The sequence below is a fragment of the Colletotrichum tamarilloi genome (assembly GCF_030869305.1).
Source record: "Colletotrichum tamarilloi strain Tom-12 chromosome Unknown Scaffold_7.1, whole genome shotgun sequence".
NCBI classification, from domain to species: Eukaryota; Fungi; Ascomycota; class Sordariomycetes; order Glomerellales; family Glomerellaceae; genus Colletotrichum; species Colletotrichum tamarilloi.
The window spans coordinates 1163651-1186784 of record NW_026849390.1 but is presented as its reverse complement, the minus strand read 5'-3'; the positions used below and the strand labels follow the sequence as shown (position 1 = coordinate 1186784).

The 23134-nt window shown below is 47.6% G+C and overlaps 3 protein-coding genes across 3 annotated transcripts; all 3 read left to right on the top strand.

Annotated features, from left to right (window-relative positions):
* Positions 1-8054: 8054 nt before the first annotated feature.
* On the top strand, positions 8055-10327 carry CTAM01_03314 (LAS seventeen-binding protein; the record flags this gene model as incomplete). Its single annotated transcript, XM_060519350.1, has 2 exons — positions 8055-8331; positions 8421-10327. The coding sequence occupies 2 exons, from the start codon at positions 8055-8057 to the stop codon at positions 10325-10327; spliced, it is 2184 nt and encodes a 727-aa protein (XP_060386349.1).
* A 764-nt stretch (positions 10328-11091) lies between these two features.
* CTAM01_03313 (uncharacterized protein) lies at positions 11092-11457 on the top strand (the record flags this gene model as incomplete). Its single annotated transcript, XM_060519349.1, has 1 exon — positions 11092-11457. The coding sequence occupies one exon, from the start codon at positions 11092-11094 to the stop codon at positions 11455-11457; it is 366 nt and encodes a 121-aa protein (XP_060386348.1).
* A 21-nt stretch (positions 11458-11478) lies between these two features.
* On the top strand, positions 11479-13727 carry CTAM01_03312 (uncharacterized protein; the record flags this gene model as incomplete). The annotated part of the gene is made up of 3 exons (XM_060519348.1): positions 11479-11773; positions 11839-13618; positions 13682-13727. The coding sequence occupies 3 exons, from the start codon at positions 11479-11481 to the stop codon at positions 13725-13727; spliced, it is 2121 nt and encodes a 706-aa protein (XP_060386347.1).
* Between the last annotated feature and the right edge of the window lie 9407 nt (positions 13728-23134).

The window sequence follows — 23134 nt, the reverse complement described above, 5'->3', positions numbered from 1 at the left end:
TATTCTTAGCTTTATTTAATTACTATATCTAACGGGCTATCGTTTTTAATAAGTATAATAATATCCTAATTAGTATACCCTTTACTTATTATTACTAGAGCTTTTAATTATAGCGAGCTACGTCTATTTTAAATAAGTCTTATTAATAATTAGTATTAATTTAGTATTATACGTTAATAACCTCTAGGGTATATAGGTCCTTAATATCCTTAATAATAATAAAAGGAGTCTCTTATAGTAATAGGTCCTTAAGCTATATTAGTTATTAATAGCAAATATTAAGGTTTACCCCGTAGTATTTAAACTACTTCTACCCTAAAATTAAGTTATAGCGGCCCGTATTTAACTAGAAGAGGGGTACTTTTAGAAAGACCCGTTAATTAATATATAAATTAGTAATTTATATTACGCTAGTATTATTTAATTACTCCTTATTAAATTTAATAATAAAAATTAGGTATTATAATTTATAAAATAGGGCCGCGCAGAATTACTAAAATAGAGGGGTTACGTAATTATTTATAAATCTATACTTATTAGCTCCCGTATTAAATAAAGCTCTTAAGTAAATTCTATATTTATTAAATATTAATATAAGCTCTATTTTAAGGGGCTAGCCCCCTACGAAATCCTATAAGTTTATTAAATTAATTACTAATCTTCCGTCCTTTTTATATATATCCCCTAGCTAGGAGTTTACTTTTATTAAGGGGTCTAGTTTTCTAAACTTAATTCTATTTTAATAAGGCCCGTAGTAACGTTAATAATAGTTATAGTAGTCTTTAGCTTCTTAGGGTAATCCTTAAAAATATATTTAGTATTATTATAAATAAAATAAGCGCTACTATTTTTAAATTTTTAATATAAGGCTTTAGGGATCGTCTTGCGAATAGAAATACGGCCTTAGTCTTATTAAGTACCTCTAGTACTTTTATTATTTTTACTATTTCTATTACTTCTACCCAAAGTTTAGTAAGTCTAGCTTAAAACCTTAGTTATATAGTCCTCTATAAAAGGGGGCTATATTACGTTAACTAACTAAGTAACGTACTTAGTATATTTCTAAAAAATAGCCGTATTATCTAAGTACTTTAATATAGCTTAATTATAAAAATATATAAGTAGCTTATTATAAAAACGGCGCTTTTATTATAACTCTAAAAGCTTATTAATACGTACGAGCTTAGTAAATATAGAGCGCTTTTAGTAAATATTTTTAAATATAATTATAAGTATATTTAATTTATAGTTAGTATTATTTATAATAATTAAATTAGTATAAGCCGACTTAAGTTCGTAAAGTAGCTACTTAGTTATAATAATCTTATTAAAAATTAGTATTAAGTATATAAACTCCGTAATACTACTTCCGATCTTATTAATAATATACTCTAAATAGTACTTATTAGTACTATAATTAGTATTCTCTAGGCGCTTTATAATACGCTAAAGCTAGTAATTAAATTTAAAACTAATATTATTATTAATAAAAACGAGTACGTTAGGTTTTTTTTAAAAACTATAGGGAACGGGATAGGACGAGGTTAGAGTAGTCTCGTAGCTACCCTACGTTTTTAAGTATACTAGCCGCTACTCTAGGGTACTAAAAGTAGCGGTATTTTAAATAGAGCTAGCCTAAGAGCCGTTTTTTAATTACTCTAGTTTCTTAGTTATAGCTATATTATTAACATAGGCTCGGGTAAAGGCTTTTTTTATAATACAGAGCTCTATAATAATAGTACGTATAAGGTTAAGGTTCTTATAGGTTATTATATATAAGCGCTTAGTACTATTACTTAGCTAGCTAATAGCAAAAGCTAGGACTTATTCTAATTAATACTAAGTAATACGTATCTTTAGTTACTATTTAATTTACTTAAATAGGGTCTTTTTGTTATTTTTAAAATATAGTTCTTAAATAAAGTTAACATTAACGTACTACTTAGTATTCTTTTTAAAAAGGATATCATTATAAATATAAATAGGTAAAGTAAGCTAGTTAGCTACGTTATTAAAGTATACTAAGCAATTAGCTTAAGTAATAAAGGGTAAAAAGCGCTCTACTAACTAGTTAAATAGCACGACCTCGGGGTCGATTACTAAGAGCTTAGCGCCTTTATTAGGGCCTATAACGCTCTATTAAAACTCGTAAAAGTAATAACTTTATTAAAAGCTATTAATATAAAGGGAGACCTAGCTACCCTAGTTATATTTTTTAACTATCGTATTTAATAAAGGGGGTATATATTTAAGAAGTATTAATTACGCTACTTATATATAATTAATTTAGTTAGCTATTACTCGGCTTTTTTATACGCTTTTTTAATAAGGGTAGCTAGTTAGTATAATAAGTAGTTAATTAATTAAAATATTATCGTTCTATTTCTAAAAAATAGTTAATTAAGTAACGTTAAGTAATATTATAAAAAAAAACTCGAAATAAGTTAGAACGCTATTATATTAGCTTAATTAACTAAAGACTTAATATAAAGAGAGAAAAAATAAAATAATAAGTAAAAACTAGTGAGCTAGCCCTTTAGGCTTAGTAATTTAGCTCGTTACGTAATTATTAAGAGCTTAGCCTCGTAGCCTAAGGCTAAGACTACGGGGCCCATAGGGCCCTAATACTTATTACTGTAATACTATTATTAATATTAATAAGATAAATAGGGCCGTATTAATATAATACTTTAGCTTCTTTTTATAGCTCGAAAATAATTATTTTAAATAGTATTAAAAGTTTATTAAAAAGCTTTTTTAAATATTTTAATATATTTATTATTATTTTTATAATAATAAGACTCCCGGTGCTTATATATAAAAATAAGTTATTTATTTTTAAATAATAATATTAGCTTATTAATAAGTTATTAAAATTATAATTTTAACGATTTTTTAATAAAAGAGAGGGTAAAATAGAGGAAAGGATAAGTAATTTATAAAAAGGGTTAAGGTTAAATAGTACGGAATTCGAGGGTAGGGTAGCGTCTATATATACTATAGCAATCCTCTAGTAATGCAAAACGATGGAGTTAAACAGTGAGGTTGCCTGTGTTATGTACGCATATGGATAGTGTGGGTGGTGTGTGATATCAATACTCTGGATGACGGCGGCGATAGCGACGGAGCAAGAAGTACTCGATACATAGTACCCAGCTGACGTTGGCTGGCAGCACGAATCGACCGAAGTGTACGACGAGCGGTGGGGTGATGGGGCGATCTGAACTTGTAAAGAGTCGGATGGCCAAGCGATAAACGGAGCACATTCCTTCGGACATTTGCTGCTGGTCTTTGGTTGCAGAAGTCACTGCATCTACCTAGGCAAGGTACTGCAGCAAACCGGGCCCCTCAAAGTCAAAGACGACTGTGCCGGTGGGTGCGCAGTCGGAACTTGGAACATGGGGTTCGCAGGTGCTGTTGGAGCGGAAGGTCGTGAGAGGTACGCTTACGCGCTTGGGACGGTAGGTAGTATTGCTGTTGGGGTCGAAACTTGAAAGACGTTGATGAGTAAGAATCAGAGACTGGAAGAGAGCGACGCCGAGAGACAACGGAGAGACATGGAAAATAAAATCCCAACGCCCATTGGAGAGACACAAGGCAAAGACGGGGAATGGGCAAAGAAGAAGCCATTGGACTTCGTGGCTGCTGTCGATGGCATGCGCCAAAATGGGGGGGCAACTTCCTTTTTTCCCCCTTCTGCTAAGACGTGTGTTTGCTTTTCCCATCTTTTGGGGCAAGAACCACCACCATCTAAGACAAGAACGAAAAGGCAAGCGCCAGGTACAACACGTGAGGCACGGCATTACTTCCCGATCTTTTGTTCTTGCCCTGAATGTCTCGACAGGTATCTTTCCCCCTCCCTATATTCTTCTCTCTTTGCACAGATTGACATCTTGAACACTGGATTGAACAGAACTCAGGCGTGGATATGGAGTTGCGCTCTATTCCTTTCCTCGGGCAGCGGCTTACACGCTTACAGGAAATACACACCATTACCCAAGTTCCCACCGACTCAGGTAGTTATGGTAGTGTAGTGTAGTGCACCACTGCTAACAGCATGGTTCGCCCGAAGCATGGATCAGGCTGCATGTCAAGGCGAGTCAAGAGTCAAGATGAGTGGGATCGCCAACGCCATCAGCGTCCGTGTGCCTGCTTGCGCCCAGACCCTTTTTCCTTTCTTTTTCTTTGCGTGCATGTCTTGGATTGTAGGTGCATTTTGCTGCACGCTCTGGGCAACGGACGACGGGCGGGCGAATGGGACAATCAGGGTTCCGAGAAGGGGTCTGACTCTGTTGAAGGGTAATGTAGTTTGCTGCGAGATTACGGACGCCGACTGGACTGGAGCTCAGGCTCGCAACGAAATGACAAGGTTTCATCTCAATATGCTTTGGGAGGAGGAGTTTCTCTCCCTGCGCTTACTCTTTACCCTAAGCGTGCCAGGAAACCTTTTGATGGTCTCACCCAATGGGGGCGGCGATGCAGGCAAATGCGCTTTGAATTGAAGACACTGGCACTTCAAGCGTAGCGGCCATGCAGCCCGAGCAAGCAAGCTATGCAAGCCAAAGCTAGTCGTGTCTTTGAACGTACTTGATCGGGGACGTTGGTTAGATTGTCTCTATAGTGTCTTTTCTTCCTTTCTTTCTTGTTGTTGCTCGCCTTGGCTGTGGCGGCGGCGGCGGTGGATGAGTGGGCGGCTGCCATGCTTGCTTCCTCTTCAATATTCTTTATCAATATTTTTTTTCTCCCTTGGGTTCACTAGCATGGTTTCCAGTCTCTGTCTCTTCCATCTTCTCGAGGTCGCGATCTGCATGTCGAATCGAGTCGCCGAGGCCGCGTTTGAGTGACGCATGTTGGGTATTTGATTCCTGCCTGTGATGCAGTGCGTGCTTCAGCTGTTGCCAGCGTAACGTATGGGTTCATCTTCGTACATACGTACTACAGGGCATACAACACATCTCATATCATAGCTACGTTTGGACTCACCCTCATGCAGTAATGGAAACAGGCATGGCCCGTCAGCAAAGTGCTCAATGCTTGCCGAGAGGTTCCGGGCTGCTGCTTGCACGTTTCTATACAATCCGCTATATCGCCCCCAAGCTCGGTCAAGCACTGCATAGTTTGCTCCTCTTCCCCTCACATCACATCACATCTCAATGTCCAGTGGCCCGTCTGAGTGGGAGGAAGCAACTTAGTCACGCTAGCCTGGTGCCGGATGTGGACGGTGTTGTCATCCTTCAATGCATGCACTTTGCTGTCAGTCCCGTTGTAGCCAAGTTCGCTCCCACTGCTCCAAGGTCAGGCTGCAGACCGTGGAGCTACCGGCAAGTGATGAAAACCCCCGGCCAAGGAACGTAGGTAAGTACCTGACGCAGTGTGCTCTGTCCTCGTCCCGCGTACGGATACCGGTACCTAACTCATCATCGACGTGAGTATGTTTGTCGTGGGCTGCACTACTTCGTGTAGTGTCTGCCTGATCATTTTGAGGAATTCGTACGCACCTCAGCGTCTAAGGTGCGAATACGTATTGAGTCCCAAGTTTCGGTACCTATGGATTCAGTCGGCGGTTAGGTTGCGAATACCTCAGCTGAGAGTTTGGCTCCGCCTCAGGTTGACGTACCCTGGAACATGTGCAAACCTGAAAGGCATCAGATACCTAAAGCATGCGCTGAATCGGGCCAGACTTTTGGGTCAGTTGCTCACCCAATTTTCTCAATCTTCTTCTCACCTTACCTGATTCGAGTCTACCAACGTATGCCGCGATGTATGCCCGCACTGCCAAGTATGAATGTACCTTACTTGATGAGGTGGTAGGTGACAGGTACAAACATCTCCCAGTTGTGAATCGTGTGAAAAACACGTGTGGTCACCCTTACCTCAGAGACTTCACCCTTTTGCATCCCGCCATCTTCCCGCTGCCGTAGAGGTCCCCTGACCCCAGTCTCAGTCATCGCATCATCCTCTCTGCGCACGAGGCAACACCTAATTACTCAACGCAGGGCAAAACAGACACTTCTGCTTTTGAATAAGGTTACCAGGTCACTACACAGTAAGTACCTATGGAAACAGATAGACAGTGGAGGTACCTTGTCAAACTTACAGCACCTCAATGTCCCGGGCTTGTCTGGCTGAGTTCATCTAGCGGCCCATTCTGGCTGAGAATGAGAACCTGAACTGCCCGATCTCATTACGGATACTCGCCTCATCCTCTTCGCCATTTCTCTCATGTTGTGAAGCGCGTCTCTTGCCTCCACCGGGCGCTTTCTCCGGAATCCTGACGGCCCCGGGTCTGCCGTTCAAGTAGTCCAAGACTCACCAAAGCCTGCGAACCGCTAGGTCTTGTTTCTGGTCTTAGGAACTTGGTCTTGTCTTGTCTGATTTGGTCTGGTCTGGTCTGGTGTAAAAAAACAAAATGCTGGTCCTGGACCCGAGCAAGCCATGGCCCATCTGGCCCGGCGCCGTCCACGAACAAGGGTGACAGGGATTATTCGTCTTTTGTCATCCTCGTCGCCCACGTCACCTGCGCGCAACCACTTTTAGACCTTTCCTTTTTCCCTCTCGCCATTTTCTCTCTCTCTCTCTAAGTACCTTATTATTAAAGAAAGTTAATTCTTTCTAAGTTATAAGTATAAGAATATAGTTTTAATAAAATAATATAATACCTACTTAGTACTTAAATTAAAATACTTTTTTAAGCTTATTATAAGAGAAAAATAACTATATTACTAACTACTTATTATTAAAGTTCGTAACGCTATAACTTTAATTATAATAGCTTTGCTTATAATAAATAAAAAATCTAATTATAAATCTTTTAAAAGCTTTTTTTTAAGGGCTATAAAAGCTTTTAAATTAAGTTAAAATACTTACTAAAATATTAATAACTAAACTAACCCTATAATAACGGCCTTAATAAAAAAATTAAAAAACGAATTAAGAAATAACGCTAGAATCCTTATTAACGTTAAGTATAATTTATAAAGCGTAGTAACGTAGCTATAGAATATTAATAATATATTTTATATTAAAAAAACTATTATTAGTATTAATAAAATAAATAAGGCTATATTAATATAGTACCTTAGCTTTTTTTTATAGCTTAAAGATTATAGCTTTAAATAGTATTAAAAGTTTATTAAAAAGCTCTTTTAAGTACTTTAATATATTTACTATTATTTTTATAATAATAAAACTCTTAATACTTACGTACGAACGTAGGTTACTTATTTTTAAATAATAATACTAGTTTATTAATAAACTATTAAAACTACGATTTTAGTAATCCCTTAACGAGAGAGAGGGTAGAATAAAAAAAAAGATAAGTAATTTATAAAAAGGGTTAAAGTTAAATAGTGCGGAATTCGAGGGTAGGGTAGCGTTTATATATACTGTGGTAATCCTCTAGTAATGCAAAACGATGGAGTTAAACAGTGCTCTCTCTCTCTCTCTGAACTCTGTCAAGGCCTCTCCCGTCCCCTCCCTTGTCGGCAAACCACGCCCCTCTCTCAAGGACCCAAGCAGCAAAATTCCGCCCACCCCGTCTGTAACCACACACACCCACTTGCTCCCCGCTTGGCCCGCAACCTACACACGTTCCCACACACCCACGAGTCCACGACACCCCCCTCCCCTTCCCATCTCAAGTTCCCGCTGCATTTTGGGTGGTGAACCGTGAGTCTGCCGCTGCTACAAACCGTATGCCATCCGCTGTCGCTCCTGCGCTGCACCTTGCAAAAATCGCTGCTTCGCCCGGCCTTTCGCAAAGTGGAGGAGGCTGAGTTGACCCCAGTGGACCTGGACTGATCCTGTTTAACAAAGCCCAATTCGTCCCCCAATCTCTCATCTGCCTTTTATTTCCTGCTTCTTCAACTTCTTCCCATACCGGCGGGATCGAGTAAGAGCTGGAGTTTCTGGGTGTTTGTGAATGAGCAACACCGCAGAATACCTTGACGCATGTCGCTGCGTTCGTACCCCCGTCTTCATCCGCGAACGGGGACAGGAAGACATCACCAACACCCATAATAAGCCCACCACCGCCAATCTGGGCCACGAACACCATGCAACGAGTTTCGAGCTTTCTCCCATCCTGGGAAGCCAGGAGGCGGACCAGCAACGCCAGCACCACAAGTAATGGCCGAAGCAGTGTGGTCACCGCAAGCAGTATCAAATCTCCTCTCGACAAGGTCTTTCGCTGGTCCAGCAAGCCTCCTGCGCCGCTTACCACCAACGCCCTCGTCTCAGCGACAACGTCACGAATTGGTCGGGAGGCTTTCTGGCCCGCTACCCTCGATGCCGAATGCGAGCGCGCCGCTCGCATATTGAAGTCATTTTGTTGTGAGTATGCTTTGGCGAGATTCACGATATTGCTGAAGCTCGACCGCATCATGCCGCGATTCCTCACTAACACCAATGTGCTCGTTTAGCCGACGGATTCCTCGCACCTTTGGACGACCAGCCGAGTAGCGATCCCAACGCCGAACCAAAAACTCCAGCACGGATTTTCAAAAAGATCCCCTCCCGTATCCTACAAAATGCAGCAGGTATCGCCATTTTCACCTGCATGCGATCCGGCCTGTGGATGACCGGATCAGGCGGTTCAGGCATCCTTATTGCTCGAAAAGCTGACGGCACCTGGTCGCCACCTTCGGGCATCCTACTCCACACGCCTTCACTAAGCTTTATTATGGGCATTGACATTTACGACTGTGTCCTGGTAATCAACAACATTGCCGCCCTCGAATCATTAATAACTAAACCAACTCTGACTTTGGGAGAGGACATCGGCCTCACTTGTGGACCGCTGGTTCCACTGGAATCTACAGAGGTCGACAGCCGGTGGAAGGACCTCGACAACACCGTTCTGACATACATGAAGGCGAGAGGACAGACTCAGAACGTTAACTTGAATGGCTGCATCTTGACGGAACGAGCCAACGAAAATGAGAGATTCTACGGTGGCAACGTAACAGCGATGGACGTGGTTGCAGGCAATGTGTCGAGGCACGTGGAGGAGACACGCCCTCTGTTCGAAGTCATTAAGGAGGCGGAAGGAAGGATCGATGCCGACCAAGCCATCCTCAAGAAGCTTTCGGCACTGCCAGCACCAGGAGACGCCATGATAGAAACGCCTAGGAGCTCGCCAGCATCACCCAAGACTCCTTTCGGCATCCCCAACACTGAGGACCCTGACCCTTTCGGTGTCTTGGCTCTGGAGATGGCAGGACTAGAGATTCGAGAGGCTGGCACACGCCTCCGACCTACGAGCAACCAGTTCGAATTCCACCCTGTTCCCTCAAGCCCGGCATTCTCAAAGTTCAGGCAGAGCGGCGAGACTTTCACGACAAAGAGTAACCGAGGGAGCCTGATGTCTACCAAAACCAGCCGCACTAAGATGTCCGAGGCTTGGACACAATCAAACCAGACAGGAACGCCATTCACCTCACCTAGCCAGAGCCAGAGCCAGAGCGAAGATGGCGCTTCCATTAATAGCCTCCCCGTTCTGAAGGAGCCAGAGGAAGAGGAGGAGCCTGAGGAGGTTGACTACACCAAGATTGACTTGACTCCGTTGAGGCAAATTAGCGGAAGCCATTCGATCGAAGGAACCGTCATGACTGACAGCGATGACCACCTGCGCACCGATGTCAGCACTATGGATGACGCCGCTACCAAGGCTTCCAGCATCTACACAAAGGACGATGCTAGCATCATCTCCAGAAACGACGACGATAAGGAGGATATCCAGAAGGATGAGCCAGACGTCGATGCTGATGATGAGGAGGATGAGGAAGAAGACGACGACTTCGAAGAGCCTGTTATCTTCGAGGTTGCAGCTGTTCAGCCTGCTGCAGTCGTCATGGCTGCCCCTATTCACGCCAAGGGCGCTTTGGTTACCATCCCCAAAAGAATCCCTCCTCCTCTGCCTGCCAGAAGCCCCATGAGAACCTCTCGGGCCAGCAAGAGCGACATCGGAGACGTCAGCCATCTTCACAGCCCCATGCAGGCCTCTTTCACCCTCTCGCCGAGACAATCCATCGATTCAGCCTCTATCCGAAGCGGTATGGACAATATTCCATCGATTCAAGAAACGGCCCCGGATGTTTTCGAGGATGAGAAGAAGACAACAGAGTCTGCATTGACTGAGAGGTCACAAACAGAGGATGTGCCTTCCCTTCAAACCCCTACAATCCAGGAGCCTGAGCAGGCGACGCCCATGGCACCTGGAGCCTTCCCGGATGAGGAAGATTTCATGAACCCCTTGGGTACATCCCTGAGGGAAACTACAAGCTTTGAGTCGAGACACATCACTTCCCAGACAGTCAATGTCGCATGATACCATTCTTTTTTCTTTTTGTTTATTTCTAGTCATTTCAGCGACACAGGCGCCATGGCACCTTTTGGGGGTCCTTCAGGTGTCACATTCATCACTCAAGATGTGTACCAGGCGTTTGGGACATTTTGGGACTGGAATCCTCGGTTAAGGATACCACACAGTTTATAAATCACGACCAACTTTATGACAGGCAAAAGGCGTTTATGGGTGTACAGAACAAATAGGCCGGCAAAAGGAGGCACCAACAACACCATACCATGGGGAAGGCCAGCACAGAAGTGTACCTGAGGGTCAACAAGGTCAAGAGAATTGGAGACAGGATTGTGTGTAGATATCGGGGCGATGCTTTACAGCAAACAAGGTGCTGTGAAAGAATTCAATGGAGCTGGACTGCTATAAAAGGGGTGCCCCTGGTCACCTAGGACAGATAGCCTAGTCTTCGACTTATTGCCTAAAGATAATGATCAATCATTCAGACCAATCTGACTAGCCGTGATTCCAGATCTCACACTCGCATTGTGAAGTCACATGTTTACACGCCTTGCGTACAAAGGTGAAGCCGTTCATGAAGGTGAAGTCGGCAGAGCTCGAGGCAAAGGGCCGGGTGCCTTTCTCTGCCTAGGTAGTCCGTTTGGGTGGTGGTTTGCTCCATGCCCTGTTTTGACCTCAATCCCTTCTTTTCCATTAACGCTTTGAGATTTGCGGAATTATCATCAACCTCTTTCTCCTCACACACAAACATCACAACCCCAACATATCTCAAGATGAGAATCAACTCAGACATCAAAGTGGGATGTGCCTGCAATGGCTGCAGAGCTCGGAGAAACAATGATGCGATGTCTGTGGCTCGGACCATCCATGGTACCTTCCCAGCCAGTTCCAGCTTTGGCTGTGGCAGTGGCAGCCCAGGTGCCAACAGCAGCAGCAGCAGCAGAGGCAGCAACAGCGATAGCGACTCTGAGCACGTCGCCAATTCTTACGCGACTCGACTTCGTCCGCGCCCTCGCCAGCCCACGATTCTTATTACCCCCACGAAGACTCCGAGAAAAGGCGCTGCCAAAACCCCGCGCACGCCAGGAAATCCCGCGCACAACAACGACAACTTGACGGACACTCCCAGCGGTGCTTAGAAAGCTTCGCGCGCCGGCAAAATGTCGACTCAGACGGGCAAGTTCCGCGAGGACCAGGTCCTCATCATCTGTCCCGGCAGCAAGACCACCATGGCCCAGCTGGGATGCGGCGAGCTCACCCCGCCCGTCCATCGTATCCCGACACGCATGTTCAAGGACGCTGAGACGGACGAGTGGCGGCCCTTTCACACCTTTAAGCGCAAGAAGGCCAATGCCAATGTCGTGCTTGCCATCGATGGCCCGCGGACCGACGATGATGACTACGAGTGGGTTGAGGATACCGACTCGGACGAAGGAGCTGTCTACCCTATGCAAGGTGCGATTTTTCGGTTGCTGCTGCTCCTTTTCACGTTTGGGCTGCTAATTGATGTCTTGTAACAGGCGGTCGCATTGTTAATATGGAGGCGTTCCTGGCGTTCCTTGACCATGTTCACAGCATGCTCACCACCACCTACCACAATACCCCAATCATGCTCATGGCCTCGCCTCAATGGTGCCGCCCCGACACCGAGACGATCGCGCGCTATATCTTCGAAAAGACTCGCACCCCTTCCCTCTGCATGATCCACAGCGGTATCGCTACCCAATACGGCCTCAAGTGGCCCAGTCTCACTGTGGTGGATATTGGTTACGAAAAGGTCGACGTCACATGTATACACGACGGCCGCGTGGTCAACCATGGAGAGCTCGGTTCCCCGACCCCGGAGCGCTTCATCTCGGGCGGAGACATGTTCACGCGCAAGCTCCTTGAGAAGCTCAAGGATAAAGACTTCAAGTACGACATGGCGGAGCAGCTGAAGAAGAGCCACATTTGCGAGGTGCTACCATATGCGCCAAACAGCTCTATTCTCATGGATCTCCCCACAGCTCAAACGGCAGGAGCTCCTGCCAGCGCACCTGTTGCCGAGGCGGCTCCCACTACCGCACCGACTGCGCAACCGATTGTTCCTGCCGCCGAGGAGGAGATTGAGGAGAAGGCGGCCGAGGAGGGTGTTCTCGATGTGGCGTCCATTGTGACGAGCGGAAATGCACGTGAGTTCCTCGCCAAGAAGGAGAAGGAGAAACAAAAGGGTGGCAGAAAAGCCAAGGCTACTCAGGAAGCCGAGGCTGCGAAGCCGGTTCGTCTGCCCAACTCCAAGAGAACTCACAACACCTTCCACTTCGAAGAAGTCGTCATGGAGGAGGTTCAGCCGCCCAAACCAGAGACCAAGGAAGAGTCCAAGAAAGAAGAGGCGGGTGGCGCGACTGAGTCCAAGGACGTTGAGATGACAGATGACACCAAGCCCGCCGATGCGACAGTTCCTGCTACCGCCGAGAGCGACGTCAAGCCCGTTGAGTCTTCGGCTCCGGCAGCGGTAACGGATGGTGCAGCTCCCGCTCCCGCCCCAGTCACGGCTCCCGAGACGAATGGCACAAACGGCCATTCCGCTACGATCCCTGCAGAGGCCTCTCCCGCCACCAACGGTGCTCCTCAGATGCAGGCCAAGCGCATCCGCCGCGATATTGAGGTCGGTCTCGAGCGCTTCACTTTTGCTGACCGTGGCGAGATCGACCGCATCGTAACCACAATCTACCGCACTATCCAAGGCATCGACGACATGTACATGCGCCCTCCGTGCTGGGACAACCTTGTCTTCGTCGGCAATGGCGCTCGCCTCCGCGGTTTGAAGGACAACATTGTCCAGACCCTCTTGGCTCGCCACCTCATCTCTCCCAGCACGGCGACAATGTTCACCTCGGAGCTGCCGTCTAACATCGCGACTCCCACTGGCACCGGTGCACAGACTCCTACGGGCTCTTTCACGGGCGCCCCACACCAGCTCCCTGCTAATGCCGCCGCCGGCTCCTCGGGCGTCAACCCCCTGCTTCAGGCCGCGACCACGGCTTCCGCTCAGCACCAGGGCACTCCGGGTCCCAGCGGTGATGCCGGTCCTAACGGTACTCACTCCGTTGCGGGCCATCACTTCCACAGCCAGACGCCCACGAGTATCAAGCTGGCGACGCTGCCCACCTACCTCAGCGAGTGGAACAAGAACGGCTTCGAGGAGGCCATGTTCCTGGGAGCGCAGGTTGCTGCGCGCATCGCTTTCTGCCAGCACAATCTCGATATGGCCGGTCTCGAGGCTCAGCGTCAAGCCAGCCTAAGCAGAGTCGACTATAAGTATGTTTCCTCTCCATTACCTTCACTATCCGTATCATTGTAGCTTTGCTAACTTTTCCGTAGCGAGCTTGGCCCCAAGGGCATTCGCACCCACTCCATGCTCAAGTAGTTCCAAGATTTGGCCTGCGCGAACACGGCGATGACTGGTTTCTGGTTTCATCAAGTCCTTCAGGGGGGTTAGATTGCCCTTCCTGAACGACTACGGCGGCAACAGCGCAGGCATGGGAATTATGTCAGGTTGTGACATTGACCGCCTCTCGGTCCATTATTCACGTTTCTTTTTCTGTAGCAAGGCTGCACACATTGTGTTCTGGAGTTTTAGGGACATATCAAAAAACCTCGGGGTGAGGCGTGGAGGGATGCTTTTTATTGTGTTTTTCTTGCTTGATAATGAAGAAGGAGAACGGATACCAGCACAGAGAGTGAGGGAGAGAGAAGATAGCAGGGAGGGAGGACCTGACTGCGAGCGAGCCTGCGAAGATCCCTTTGGCCTTTCGTCTAGGATGTTTTCTCGTCTGTACTATGACGAGTTGGCAGCCCGACCTGTACGATACTCTGGAAAGGATAGGTATAGAATCCTTCAGACTTTGCAATTGGTTTTGCAGTGGGCAAATTCTTCATTTGCGTGATGCTTAATTCTTGTTATCTGTTCCTGACCAAGAGGGTCTGCGTATCTACAAGTAATTTCGATTCGTAGCTTTTACAAGACTCTTTGCTGGGTCGAAGGCAAGGGACAAGTCGGAGAGATTTTGGTCAACGACGGGATTACACTATATAAAATTGTTTCGGAATTTTGTCTGCTGCATGAATACACTTCGACGGTTCGAGCAGATGACGCTAGCCCATGACCGAATCCCGATCGTCCGTGTTTGCCCCTGCCTCGTCGTGACGCCTTTCCTCGCGGCTCGGTTGAGGTTCTCTTGTCTCGTTTGGTGATATCTCGGCCTTTGTGTATTGGAGTAGGAAACCAACCCCCCACCCCTCCACACCCACCCCTCGAGCTATCCTGAGTTCTCAGGGGGTGATGCATCCTTGTCTACTGGAACTTCGGAAGAGCGATAGAACTCACGCTCCTTTATTTCCGGCGACCGAAGAAGAAAGGCCTTGGAGTGGTGGCGGTAATGGTGGAAGAGGGTTGTTTATGAGGACCAAAAGTCCCCCCCCCAAAAAGGGTTCACCAAGACGGAGAGGAAGATGGTTTGGCCTTGAGAGTGAAAACTCGTCTGAAGATTGTCTAGCAGTAAGAGCTCCCGTGTAGTTTGGCGTTCGGTGGTCCTCTTTGTATAGCCGTCAGGGAATTTCCTCTGTTTGAATCACGTTTGTGTTGTGGGGGTAAAGGGACAAGGGAATAGTTGAGGAGAAGCCAATGAGGGAGGTAATTTGTCCATGTATTTTCTCCTCTGTTCTTTTCGTACGCATGAGTTAGTTGGCGTCTCGTTCTGATTTCCTCACGGTGAAAGCTAGGTGTTTTGAAATTCGGAATTGGTGGTGACGACAAATACATGTACCGTCTCCGCCGAGGCTAACTTGCCAACTCTTGAATCCATCTCGTCGTGCCGATGAACGAAATTTCATGTGCAATTGAGACTCACCTAAGAGACTACGCTCAGAGGACAATGACGCGGGAGTAGACTGACGCGCCAGTCTGTAGATGGCGTTCTTGATATGGAGAGCTCCAGGTTTTTTTTTTTTTTTTTGGGGGGGGGGGGGGTCATTGGGCTTGATGGGGCCTCTGTTGCAGGGTTTGGTACAATTCAGGGCAAACTTCTATTTTGCTCAAGTGTGGTGGACGTGAATGCGAGGAAGTCACACCAGAGCCCTTTCATCTCTACTTTGTGATAGAAGCCCGGGTTTGGGTGTAGATATGCTCACCGACTAGTCGAGGGACCTGGGCCTCTGGGCAAGCAGCTTTCACTGGTCCAGGTTCAGGTTGAGTCTCTGAGCGGGTTGAGCGCGATTTTAACACCTTTTCGTCTTGAGCAGGCCTTACGAGTATTTCCCCTCCCAGCGTCAAAATAGGTTAGAGGTGCAGAAGAAACTCCATGACTGACAACGGCTCCTGTGTGCGAGGTGAGGATGATCTCAGGGGCTGTAAGGAGGAGAAGATGGAAGTGATGTGTACGAAACCAGTCACGTTAGTTGTATGCCTTGTTATTTGGGTAGAGTTCAAGTCCATGAATGAGAGAATGAAATTCCAGATTTGTTTGCACAGAGAATTTTCCTTCCGGGGTGGTTGTTGGTTCTCTGGGTAAAGCTACCGGCTGAGAAATCTACAAGCACGTCCGAAGTCGAGACAAGTACGACGAAATACAAAACAAAAGGGGAGACAATCAGGTGTTTGGGGGCTTTCTTTACATGCTAGGCGGCGGCGAGGATTGTGTCTGCTCATCTCTTAGGTCTTATGTGGGCTTTCCGGGGACTTCGTCATAGATAAATTGAAATATCTTAGATAGGTCACAGCCGGACTGTACCAAAGCTTCGATGGGCTTTTTGTATGTAATCTTGGGAAGGCCGTATCGGAATGTCGTACCATCAAAGACCCCATGCAGTTTAAGTAGTGTGCTCTCGTGGCGATGATAAGAGGCCTGCGAGACGAAACGATGACAGTGTTTTTTTGCATAGCTGGGACATACTCCCTTTCAGGACAGGCAACTAGTACTTGTACACACGTCATGCGGTGTCCAATCTCCACAAAGTGATGCCGTCGATATGGACTTACCAGTATGTAGGGACGAGGTATCAACCAAGTCGTTGACTGGCGAAAATGAAGGAGTTCTGAACCCAATTTCGAGATCTCTTCTTGACTTCTTTCCTGCCTCCTTATGTATTCGAGGTATGATATTAACATTACTATTGTCTGGAATATCAACGTATGCGAGACCGCTCTAGGCCATTGGAACACAATCAAAATTGAGCCAGGAACGACTTTGCAGAAGAGGCAGCCCCAAAGATTGCCAGTAGACTGGAAACCAACCCTGAAGGAGGCAAGATTATTACTGTATGAACCTTCGTTGTCGTCCCATCGTGTGACACGAGCAATCTATGAGGTTTGTGACCAGCTCACTCTCTTATTCAATGTGGCCGGTCACGTGGGCCTTTGAGACTGCGATAGGGGAGGCTAGGTGAAATGATGTATGGGATGGACTCAGCCATCGCTTCTTTGCGGCAACAAAGTCCGCAACGATACGACCCTCATTACTGGCACTATTCGTAGGTACCAGGAACAGCGTCTGAGAAGCCAAATTCTCACAACATGAAGCTCTGCTTGACCAACACTCCTCGTGTCCACGTTGCCCGGCCATTCATGTCTGTCCCGCCTACGTGCCTGCGACTACCTTTGACGTTGACCTCACGGAGAGCTCGGAAGCTGAGATGTCACTTGTACTCCTCCTTGCGGCATTGCGTATGATGGGAGCTGCTGGACCAAGCCGTTGTCACAACTGCTCTTACTCATCGTCACCTCCGTCTCCCCCTCTCGGACATGGTTTCATCTTTCACACACCGAAGAGATAGACTGAATATCCTAGTGACCTTGTATCTAGCTCAATATAAAACAAAGACGGCTCGTTGGGGCAGACTCAGCTTTTCCTAGTTATTCCCATGTTAGCTCTTCGGGCTTTACAGCCTTCGTGGCTGCTTCATTTGGGATAATGTAGCACTCCCAAACGTAACTGTGGAAACCACAGGTGACTCATCACGGGATCAGCAACAAAACAACCACATACGTGTCTTTGGAACTCATCATCAAAGATTGAAGTCAAACTTTCCACATCACGGGGTTCCATCGTCTCCGTCTTCTCACACTGGAAATGCCTCTACTTGTACGTGGTTAATTGAATATCATGATATGCGTCAGGCAAAGAGCTTTGGGTAACTGTCAACCGAGAAGAACATGCCTTTAGCGCAGTAGTCTATTAATTCATCAGTTGGGTAGCCCGTCTCATACTCGACGTCTCGGCACCGTAGCCTTGTCTAGAGTCATCGCCACAAACTATTTCAAGACCAATCCTCCAGGAATATCTGCAGAAACCAGCATGGATCGTGCTATGAAGGAAAGTGATTCGATTCCACAAAGCAAAAAAATAGCCATCTACGCCGTAGTTCTAGCAAGATCCAACTTGAGGTTCGATGAAGACATGGAATCATAATGAAGCCGGAGCAGCCGCTATGATGTCTCTGACGCGTCTTGGATACGTTGAGCGCCACCGGAGAGGGCAACCTGATGTTCTTCTTCGTCAAACACTTGTGGGACTAAAGAGACAGAGCCAAATGAATCCACGCTACCAAGAGGTCTGGCCCGTTATGCTCTTCACCAGAGTTCTCATAGTTCAACACTCAGGCCATTTTCACGGGCCCACGTCTGCCGCTCTAGTTTAAGCATAGAAGAAACGACATGCGGTTCGAGTAGAGAGATACTGGAACCCAGTCAGAGCAAGCAGTTGCAGCGTTGTCTTTTCATCCAGTCCTACATGAGGGACATCCCGAGTTTTGATCAAACTACACCGACCATGATCACAGCCTCGTGATCTTCCCACACGCAACTTTCAACTTCATGTGGTTTAACTGGGACCTCAAGCCAAGACCAAAACGCACATCCTCCACGATATCCATCAAATCACCCATAACTTAAAACCAAGCAGATCTCCATCAGAAAAGTCCACATCCCCTCCCGTCCCTCCACGGTCCACTCCGTTCACCACCAGAGAATCCTCCCGTGCCGGCGGCGCGCCCACCTTCGAGTCCACAAACACAAAGCCCACAAAGATCAACCCACCTCCGCGAAGGGGACCACACAAATCCAGATCCCGCAACAGATCTATCACGTTCCAATAACGAACGGCCGGTTGGCCCAATGGCAAGGCGTCTGACTACGACTCTTTCTACTAAATCGTGCGGCTCTGGCTGGACGAGCACATGTGGGAGAATATAGGTATCAGGAGATTCTGGGTTCGACCCCCAGGCTGGTCAATGATCTTTTGCTATAAAAACCTACTTTTATATTCGGGATATATATACATACTTCTTCACTTTTTACTTTCAATATTGATGTAAAACAACGAAGAAGGTGTTCATGTCTCCGTTAACCAGTCGCCCGCCTGCATCTCCATCAAACGTCACCTTCCCCCTCGTTGCTTCTTCACCAAAAACGCATCATGACCTCGTCACCCGCCAGACTCCGAATTTGCTTCCCAAGACTGCTTGCTAACTACCGTGTCACTTCTCCCTCTTTCTCCCAACCAGTCTTGGAAGTCACGAGAAGCATAAGAAGAAGAAAAAAAAAAACGCGTTGCAGAATTTTCACCAGCATTACCTTACCCCTCTTTTCCCTTGACCCCAACCCGAAGGGCGGTGGACACACGGTTAGTCACGCGGTTTTTTTTCTTCGAGGATGAGGTAAGGCGAGGTCACGATCGTGAACCACACACACCCCTATCATATAGCCTAGTTCGTAGCAAAACACCGAGACGGCGGTCAAGAAGGGGGTGAGAGGAGACACTGAGAGAAAGGAGTCGGGTGACAAAACAGATATACATACTTCGTACACAGTTACACACTGTGAACGCTAAGTCCGTATATCCGTAATTCCACCGAGAGAGAATCTGCCTCTTGATGTTCAGTGCTCTTTACACTCAAGACTATAGAGTCCACAGAGCGCAGTTAGATACGGGGCGTTTCCGGTGATGAAAGAACACTGCTCTCAACTCTGATTTTTGGCCATATTCAAATGTCGATATCGCGATTCACACGCAAAGGTTTACACACTCCTATCGAAACCCACCGTAACTTTTGTATATTCTCTGCAATGTTCGCTCAGACTCAGTTGTCAAAGACTTGAGTCGCAAAACGCAAATTCATCTCCCACAAAAGCTTCCTTACGTCTTGACCAACACTCAAATCTCCGACCAAATAACCGTTCAAGATTCCAAATGACCACCAAAGAACAGACCAAAAAGAAAAGCAACCCATCCATCTCGTCTCGTCTCGTCTCTCGTAATACCCGAGATAATCCAAAATTCCTCCAATACCTGAACTAAACTCAACCGTTCACTTCCTCCGTCGTCTCGAACATGGGCGCACCCCCTCCCTTCGTTGCTCGTGACCCCGTGACCGTGCTCTCTCTGTGTCTTCGTCTGCTCCGGTTCATTCCCTTGCCTATGTGCTTGGCCTTGCCCCCCTTCACGCGGCAGAACACCCCCGAGACATCACCCAAGGGGCCGCGCGAAAACCCACAAAAACGCGGTCCGTCATGCAGAAACAAGCCTCAACAAGAGGCAGGGAAAAAAACATCAGACACAGGCACACACAGTTAGTTCGCTCGGTAATCGCACAGAGAGAGACTCACAATCCAATATGTGAGTCTCTACTCCGTACACTAGACAGACTGCCAGAGTGCCAGAGTGCCAGAGAACCACATAATACCTCGCACGCGGCATTCCAGAATCTCAGTATCCCAGCAGCCCAGGCGCCTAGCAGAAAAAAGTGCGCCCATTTGCAACGAAAGCCGGAGAGCCTCCAGTCTTCCACATATCTTCCACATAACCTTGTCAAGTGGCGACCGCTTCTCACCTACCCACCTGTGCCACCGATTCCTATGAACACCGGGGGCCCGGTCAAAGAGCAAAGGGGCAACAACCGCCTGCGGCCCTCTGAAGGAACTACAGGCTCGCACGTTGAACTGGGGAATATCGAATGAGGTCGGGGAATCGGCAACTGTGGTCGACGCGAGAGACCATCTCATCGTCCGATATCCGTATGGACCACCTCCCTTTCAGTCTCCTCCCCCGGGATGTCCACAATGCATGTGCCAGGTGCTGTTTTTTTTTTTTTTTTTTTGTGATTTTCTCATCCGGCTTGTGCCCGGTACGCGGCATGTGCGGGTCTCGAAAGCATATAGCGCAACATAGCCTCGCCTCTAGAACATTGGAAACGCTCGATCGAAGCTCTAGCGTCTGGCTTGACATATCCACGTTGTCACGGTTGTCAAAAAAAAAATCACGAATACTACTGTGCTTCGTCGCAAGGGGCGAAACTGGTCGTGGCAAGCGCTAGCAACGCTCATGCGGCGGAAATAGCGGATAGCAGCAACACTGAGCGCAACAAAACGCATCAGGAGACATCCTTACAGTATTACCCATCACCGACGAGTGTACGGTGTGATACGTTGTAGTTCGAAAGCGGTCTGCCCTCACCTTGAATCCCGAATTAGAAGTTCTGTTTCGAGGAGAGCCGCCGGACGTGCTGCCCTTGCTCCCTTAACCCTTACTAGGGCGGTGCGCGTACTCGTCTTGCGCTCCTTGATGCGACAGAATAGGGGTTCTGTTTCGGCTAGAACAATTCATAGTCTTGTCTCTGCTGCATTCCCTCCCCCAATCCGATCGCCAGAAGCCATTCTACGTGGTTAGTTGCCAGGCCATTGCGCGTACTACGTATGTCGGCCGGGGAGTTCCCGAAACAGTCATGCCATGGCAATGCTGCGTATTGTTCACAATGTGTATCTATACGGAGTACTCCAGAGTGAACTGGGGTTCCCCTAAACAATCTCCATGTAACTCTCGTTCTTTGCACAACGCGAGGCAGGTTGGCCGGGTTTCTTGACGATAGTTTGAAGAATGCTAGAGTTCATAGACACGTGAAAGTTTGAGAGCGACTAAAACCTATGTCAAGATATGGCGGCCAATCTCGCATACGGGCATTGCGACCGGAGCTCATCTCCCAATTCATAGACGTAGTCTATCTTCTGGTTAAAAGTCCGGTAGAATGCCGCCTCCGGGTCTGTCAAGGATGGCTGTTCTTGGAGTTGCGCATTGATGGTTGCCGCAAGCGGAACCGCAATTGTCAACTACAACGAGAGGCGGAACGCGGAACGGGTGCGCTCGACCGTTGGCATCGTCTCTGTAGTTCTCAGTCGTTCATAAGGATTGTGATGGCTGCATAAAAGTCCAGACCCAAGATCACGATTACTGCTTATGACGTCAATCTGACTTGACAAGTTGCAAGACCCTCTGTCGAATTTACTTGAGTCGTGAACTGTTAGCAAATGACGCAATTGCATCTTGAGATAGATATCCGTACTGCAACGCTGCTTCCAATCTCTCACAGCTAGAAAAAAAAGTCCGCAAGCCCTCCGCAACCCGCGGGGGACCCACCCGGAAGAGGACCGCGTCGTTGAAAAAGATTGTGATACACGGCCGTGGGACCCGGGGTTGAGGCTGGTCAGGAGTCGTCCCTTCAAAGCCGTGAGATTGGCCGACGCTGGCGAGATGAACTTGACGAAAGCTCCATGATCGGCACCCGGCCGAGATGTCATATCGAAGCATGTTGAATCAGTCGGTCCTTTAACTCAAAGACTGTCGTCATACCTAGGCTTGACTGAGTCGTGAAGGGCTTCCGAGTTGCACATCCCGGACGTGAGGCGTCCTTCAAACCACGGACCGGAGATGCTGCCTGCCATTCAAAATGACAATTTGATATTGCAGGAACATCCATCGTCGATATTGTTACGATCCCCTTGCCTGCCGAAATAGGGAGACGCATGGCTCACCTCGCCGGCAGGCTGGTTCACCTCTGCACGGTGCCCCAAAGTTGCAACACGGAATACAGATAGGGCTTGCGAATTTGCCCTCAATCTCTTAGCCATCGCAGCCACAAATGAAACAAGCAAGGCTGGAGCTGGAGACAATGACCCGAACGACAGATCAGACGAGCTGTATTCCCGACGCTTCTCGCGCCAGTTACTCGAAAAACAGGCCCCCCCGACTGCCCCCCCACTTGGAGCCGGCAGAAGCCCTGCTTTTACAAGTCTGTCCCGGTGCAGGGCATAACTGCATTCTGCTTGCTGGCACAAACCCGAACCGATTCGCTTATACCGTACACTGTACGGATAGGGGCGTCTTGGAGTGGTGTGGCACAGGGCAGCCCTACTCAGCTTCAGGCCTCAGCTTAGAAGTAACCGCGCCGAGTGAGTGGTGTGGCCACCTAGCGACGTGTGTCCCTTCAGATGCTTGCATAACTATTGTGTAACCGTACGTAACGAATTTTCGAGAAGGAATTGCCTCAACCTCTCATATACGGTCGGGCATGGGTTCGCATACCGCTCCCACGTGGACTATCGTGGGTCTGCTGTTCGAGGTGGAGATTTGACGCGACCTCGTCATGGTTCGCCATGTTATCCAAAGCAACTGAGTGATCGTGAGCCTATGTAGCCGAAGGTCTGTCTCTGCTGAACAAGTAGCGGCGGCGGCGGCAGCGGCCACGGCGTCTTTCTCGGAAAAAGACGATAGGTTTGCTATTTGACCAACGCTGTCACTGCTGCGTTAGGGCGCGGTCGACGGGAACAAATGCTTCCATGCCAGCTGTGTTCGTAGCGTCTTGGTCCAGCTGTCGCTGCAAGATGACTGGTTTCCTAATCCTTGTAATCTCGGGGATATTTCGACTTGTCGACTCAAGCGGCCTGGTATCCTATCCAGCTGCACTAGAAGCACTGTGCCAAATCGAGCAGGCAAAGACCCTGATTCG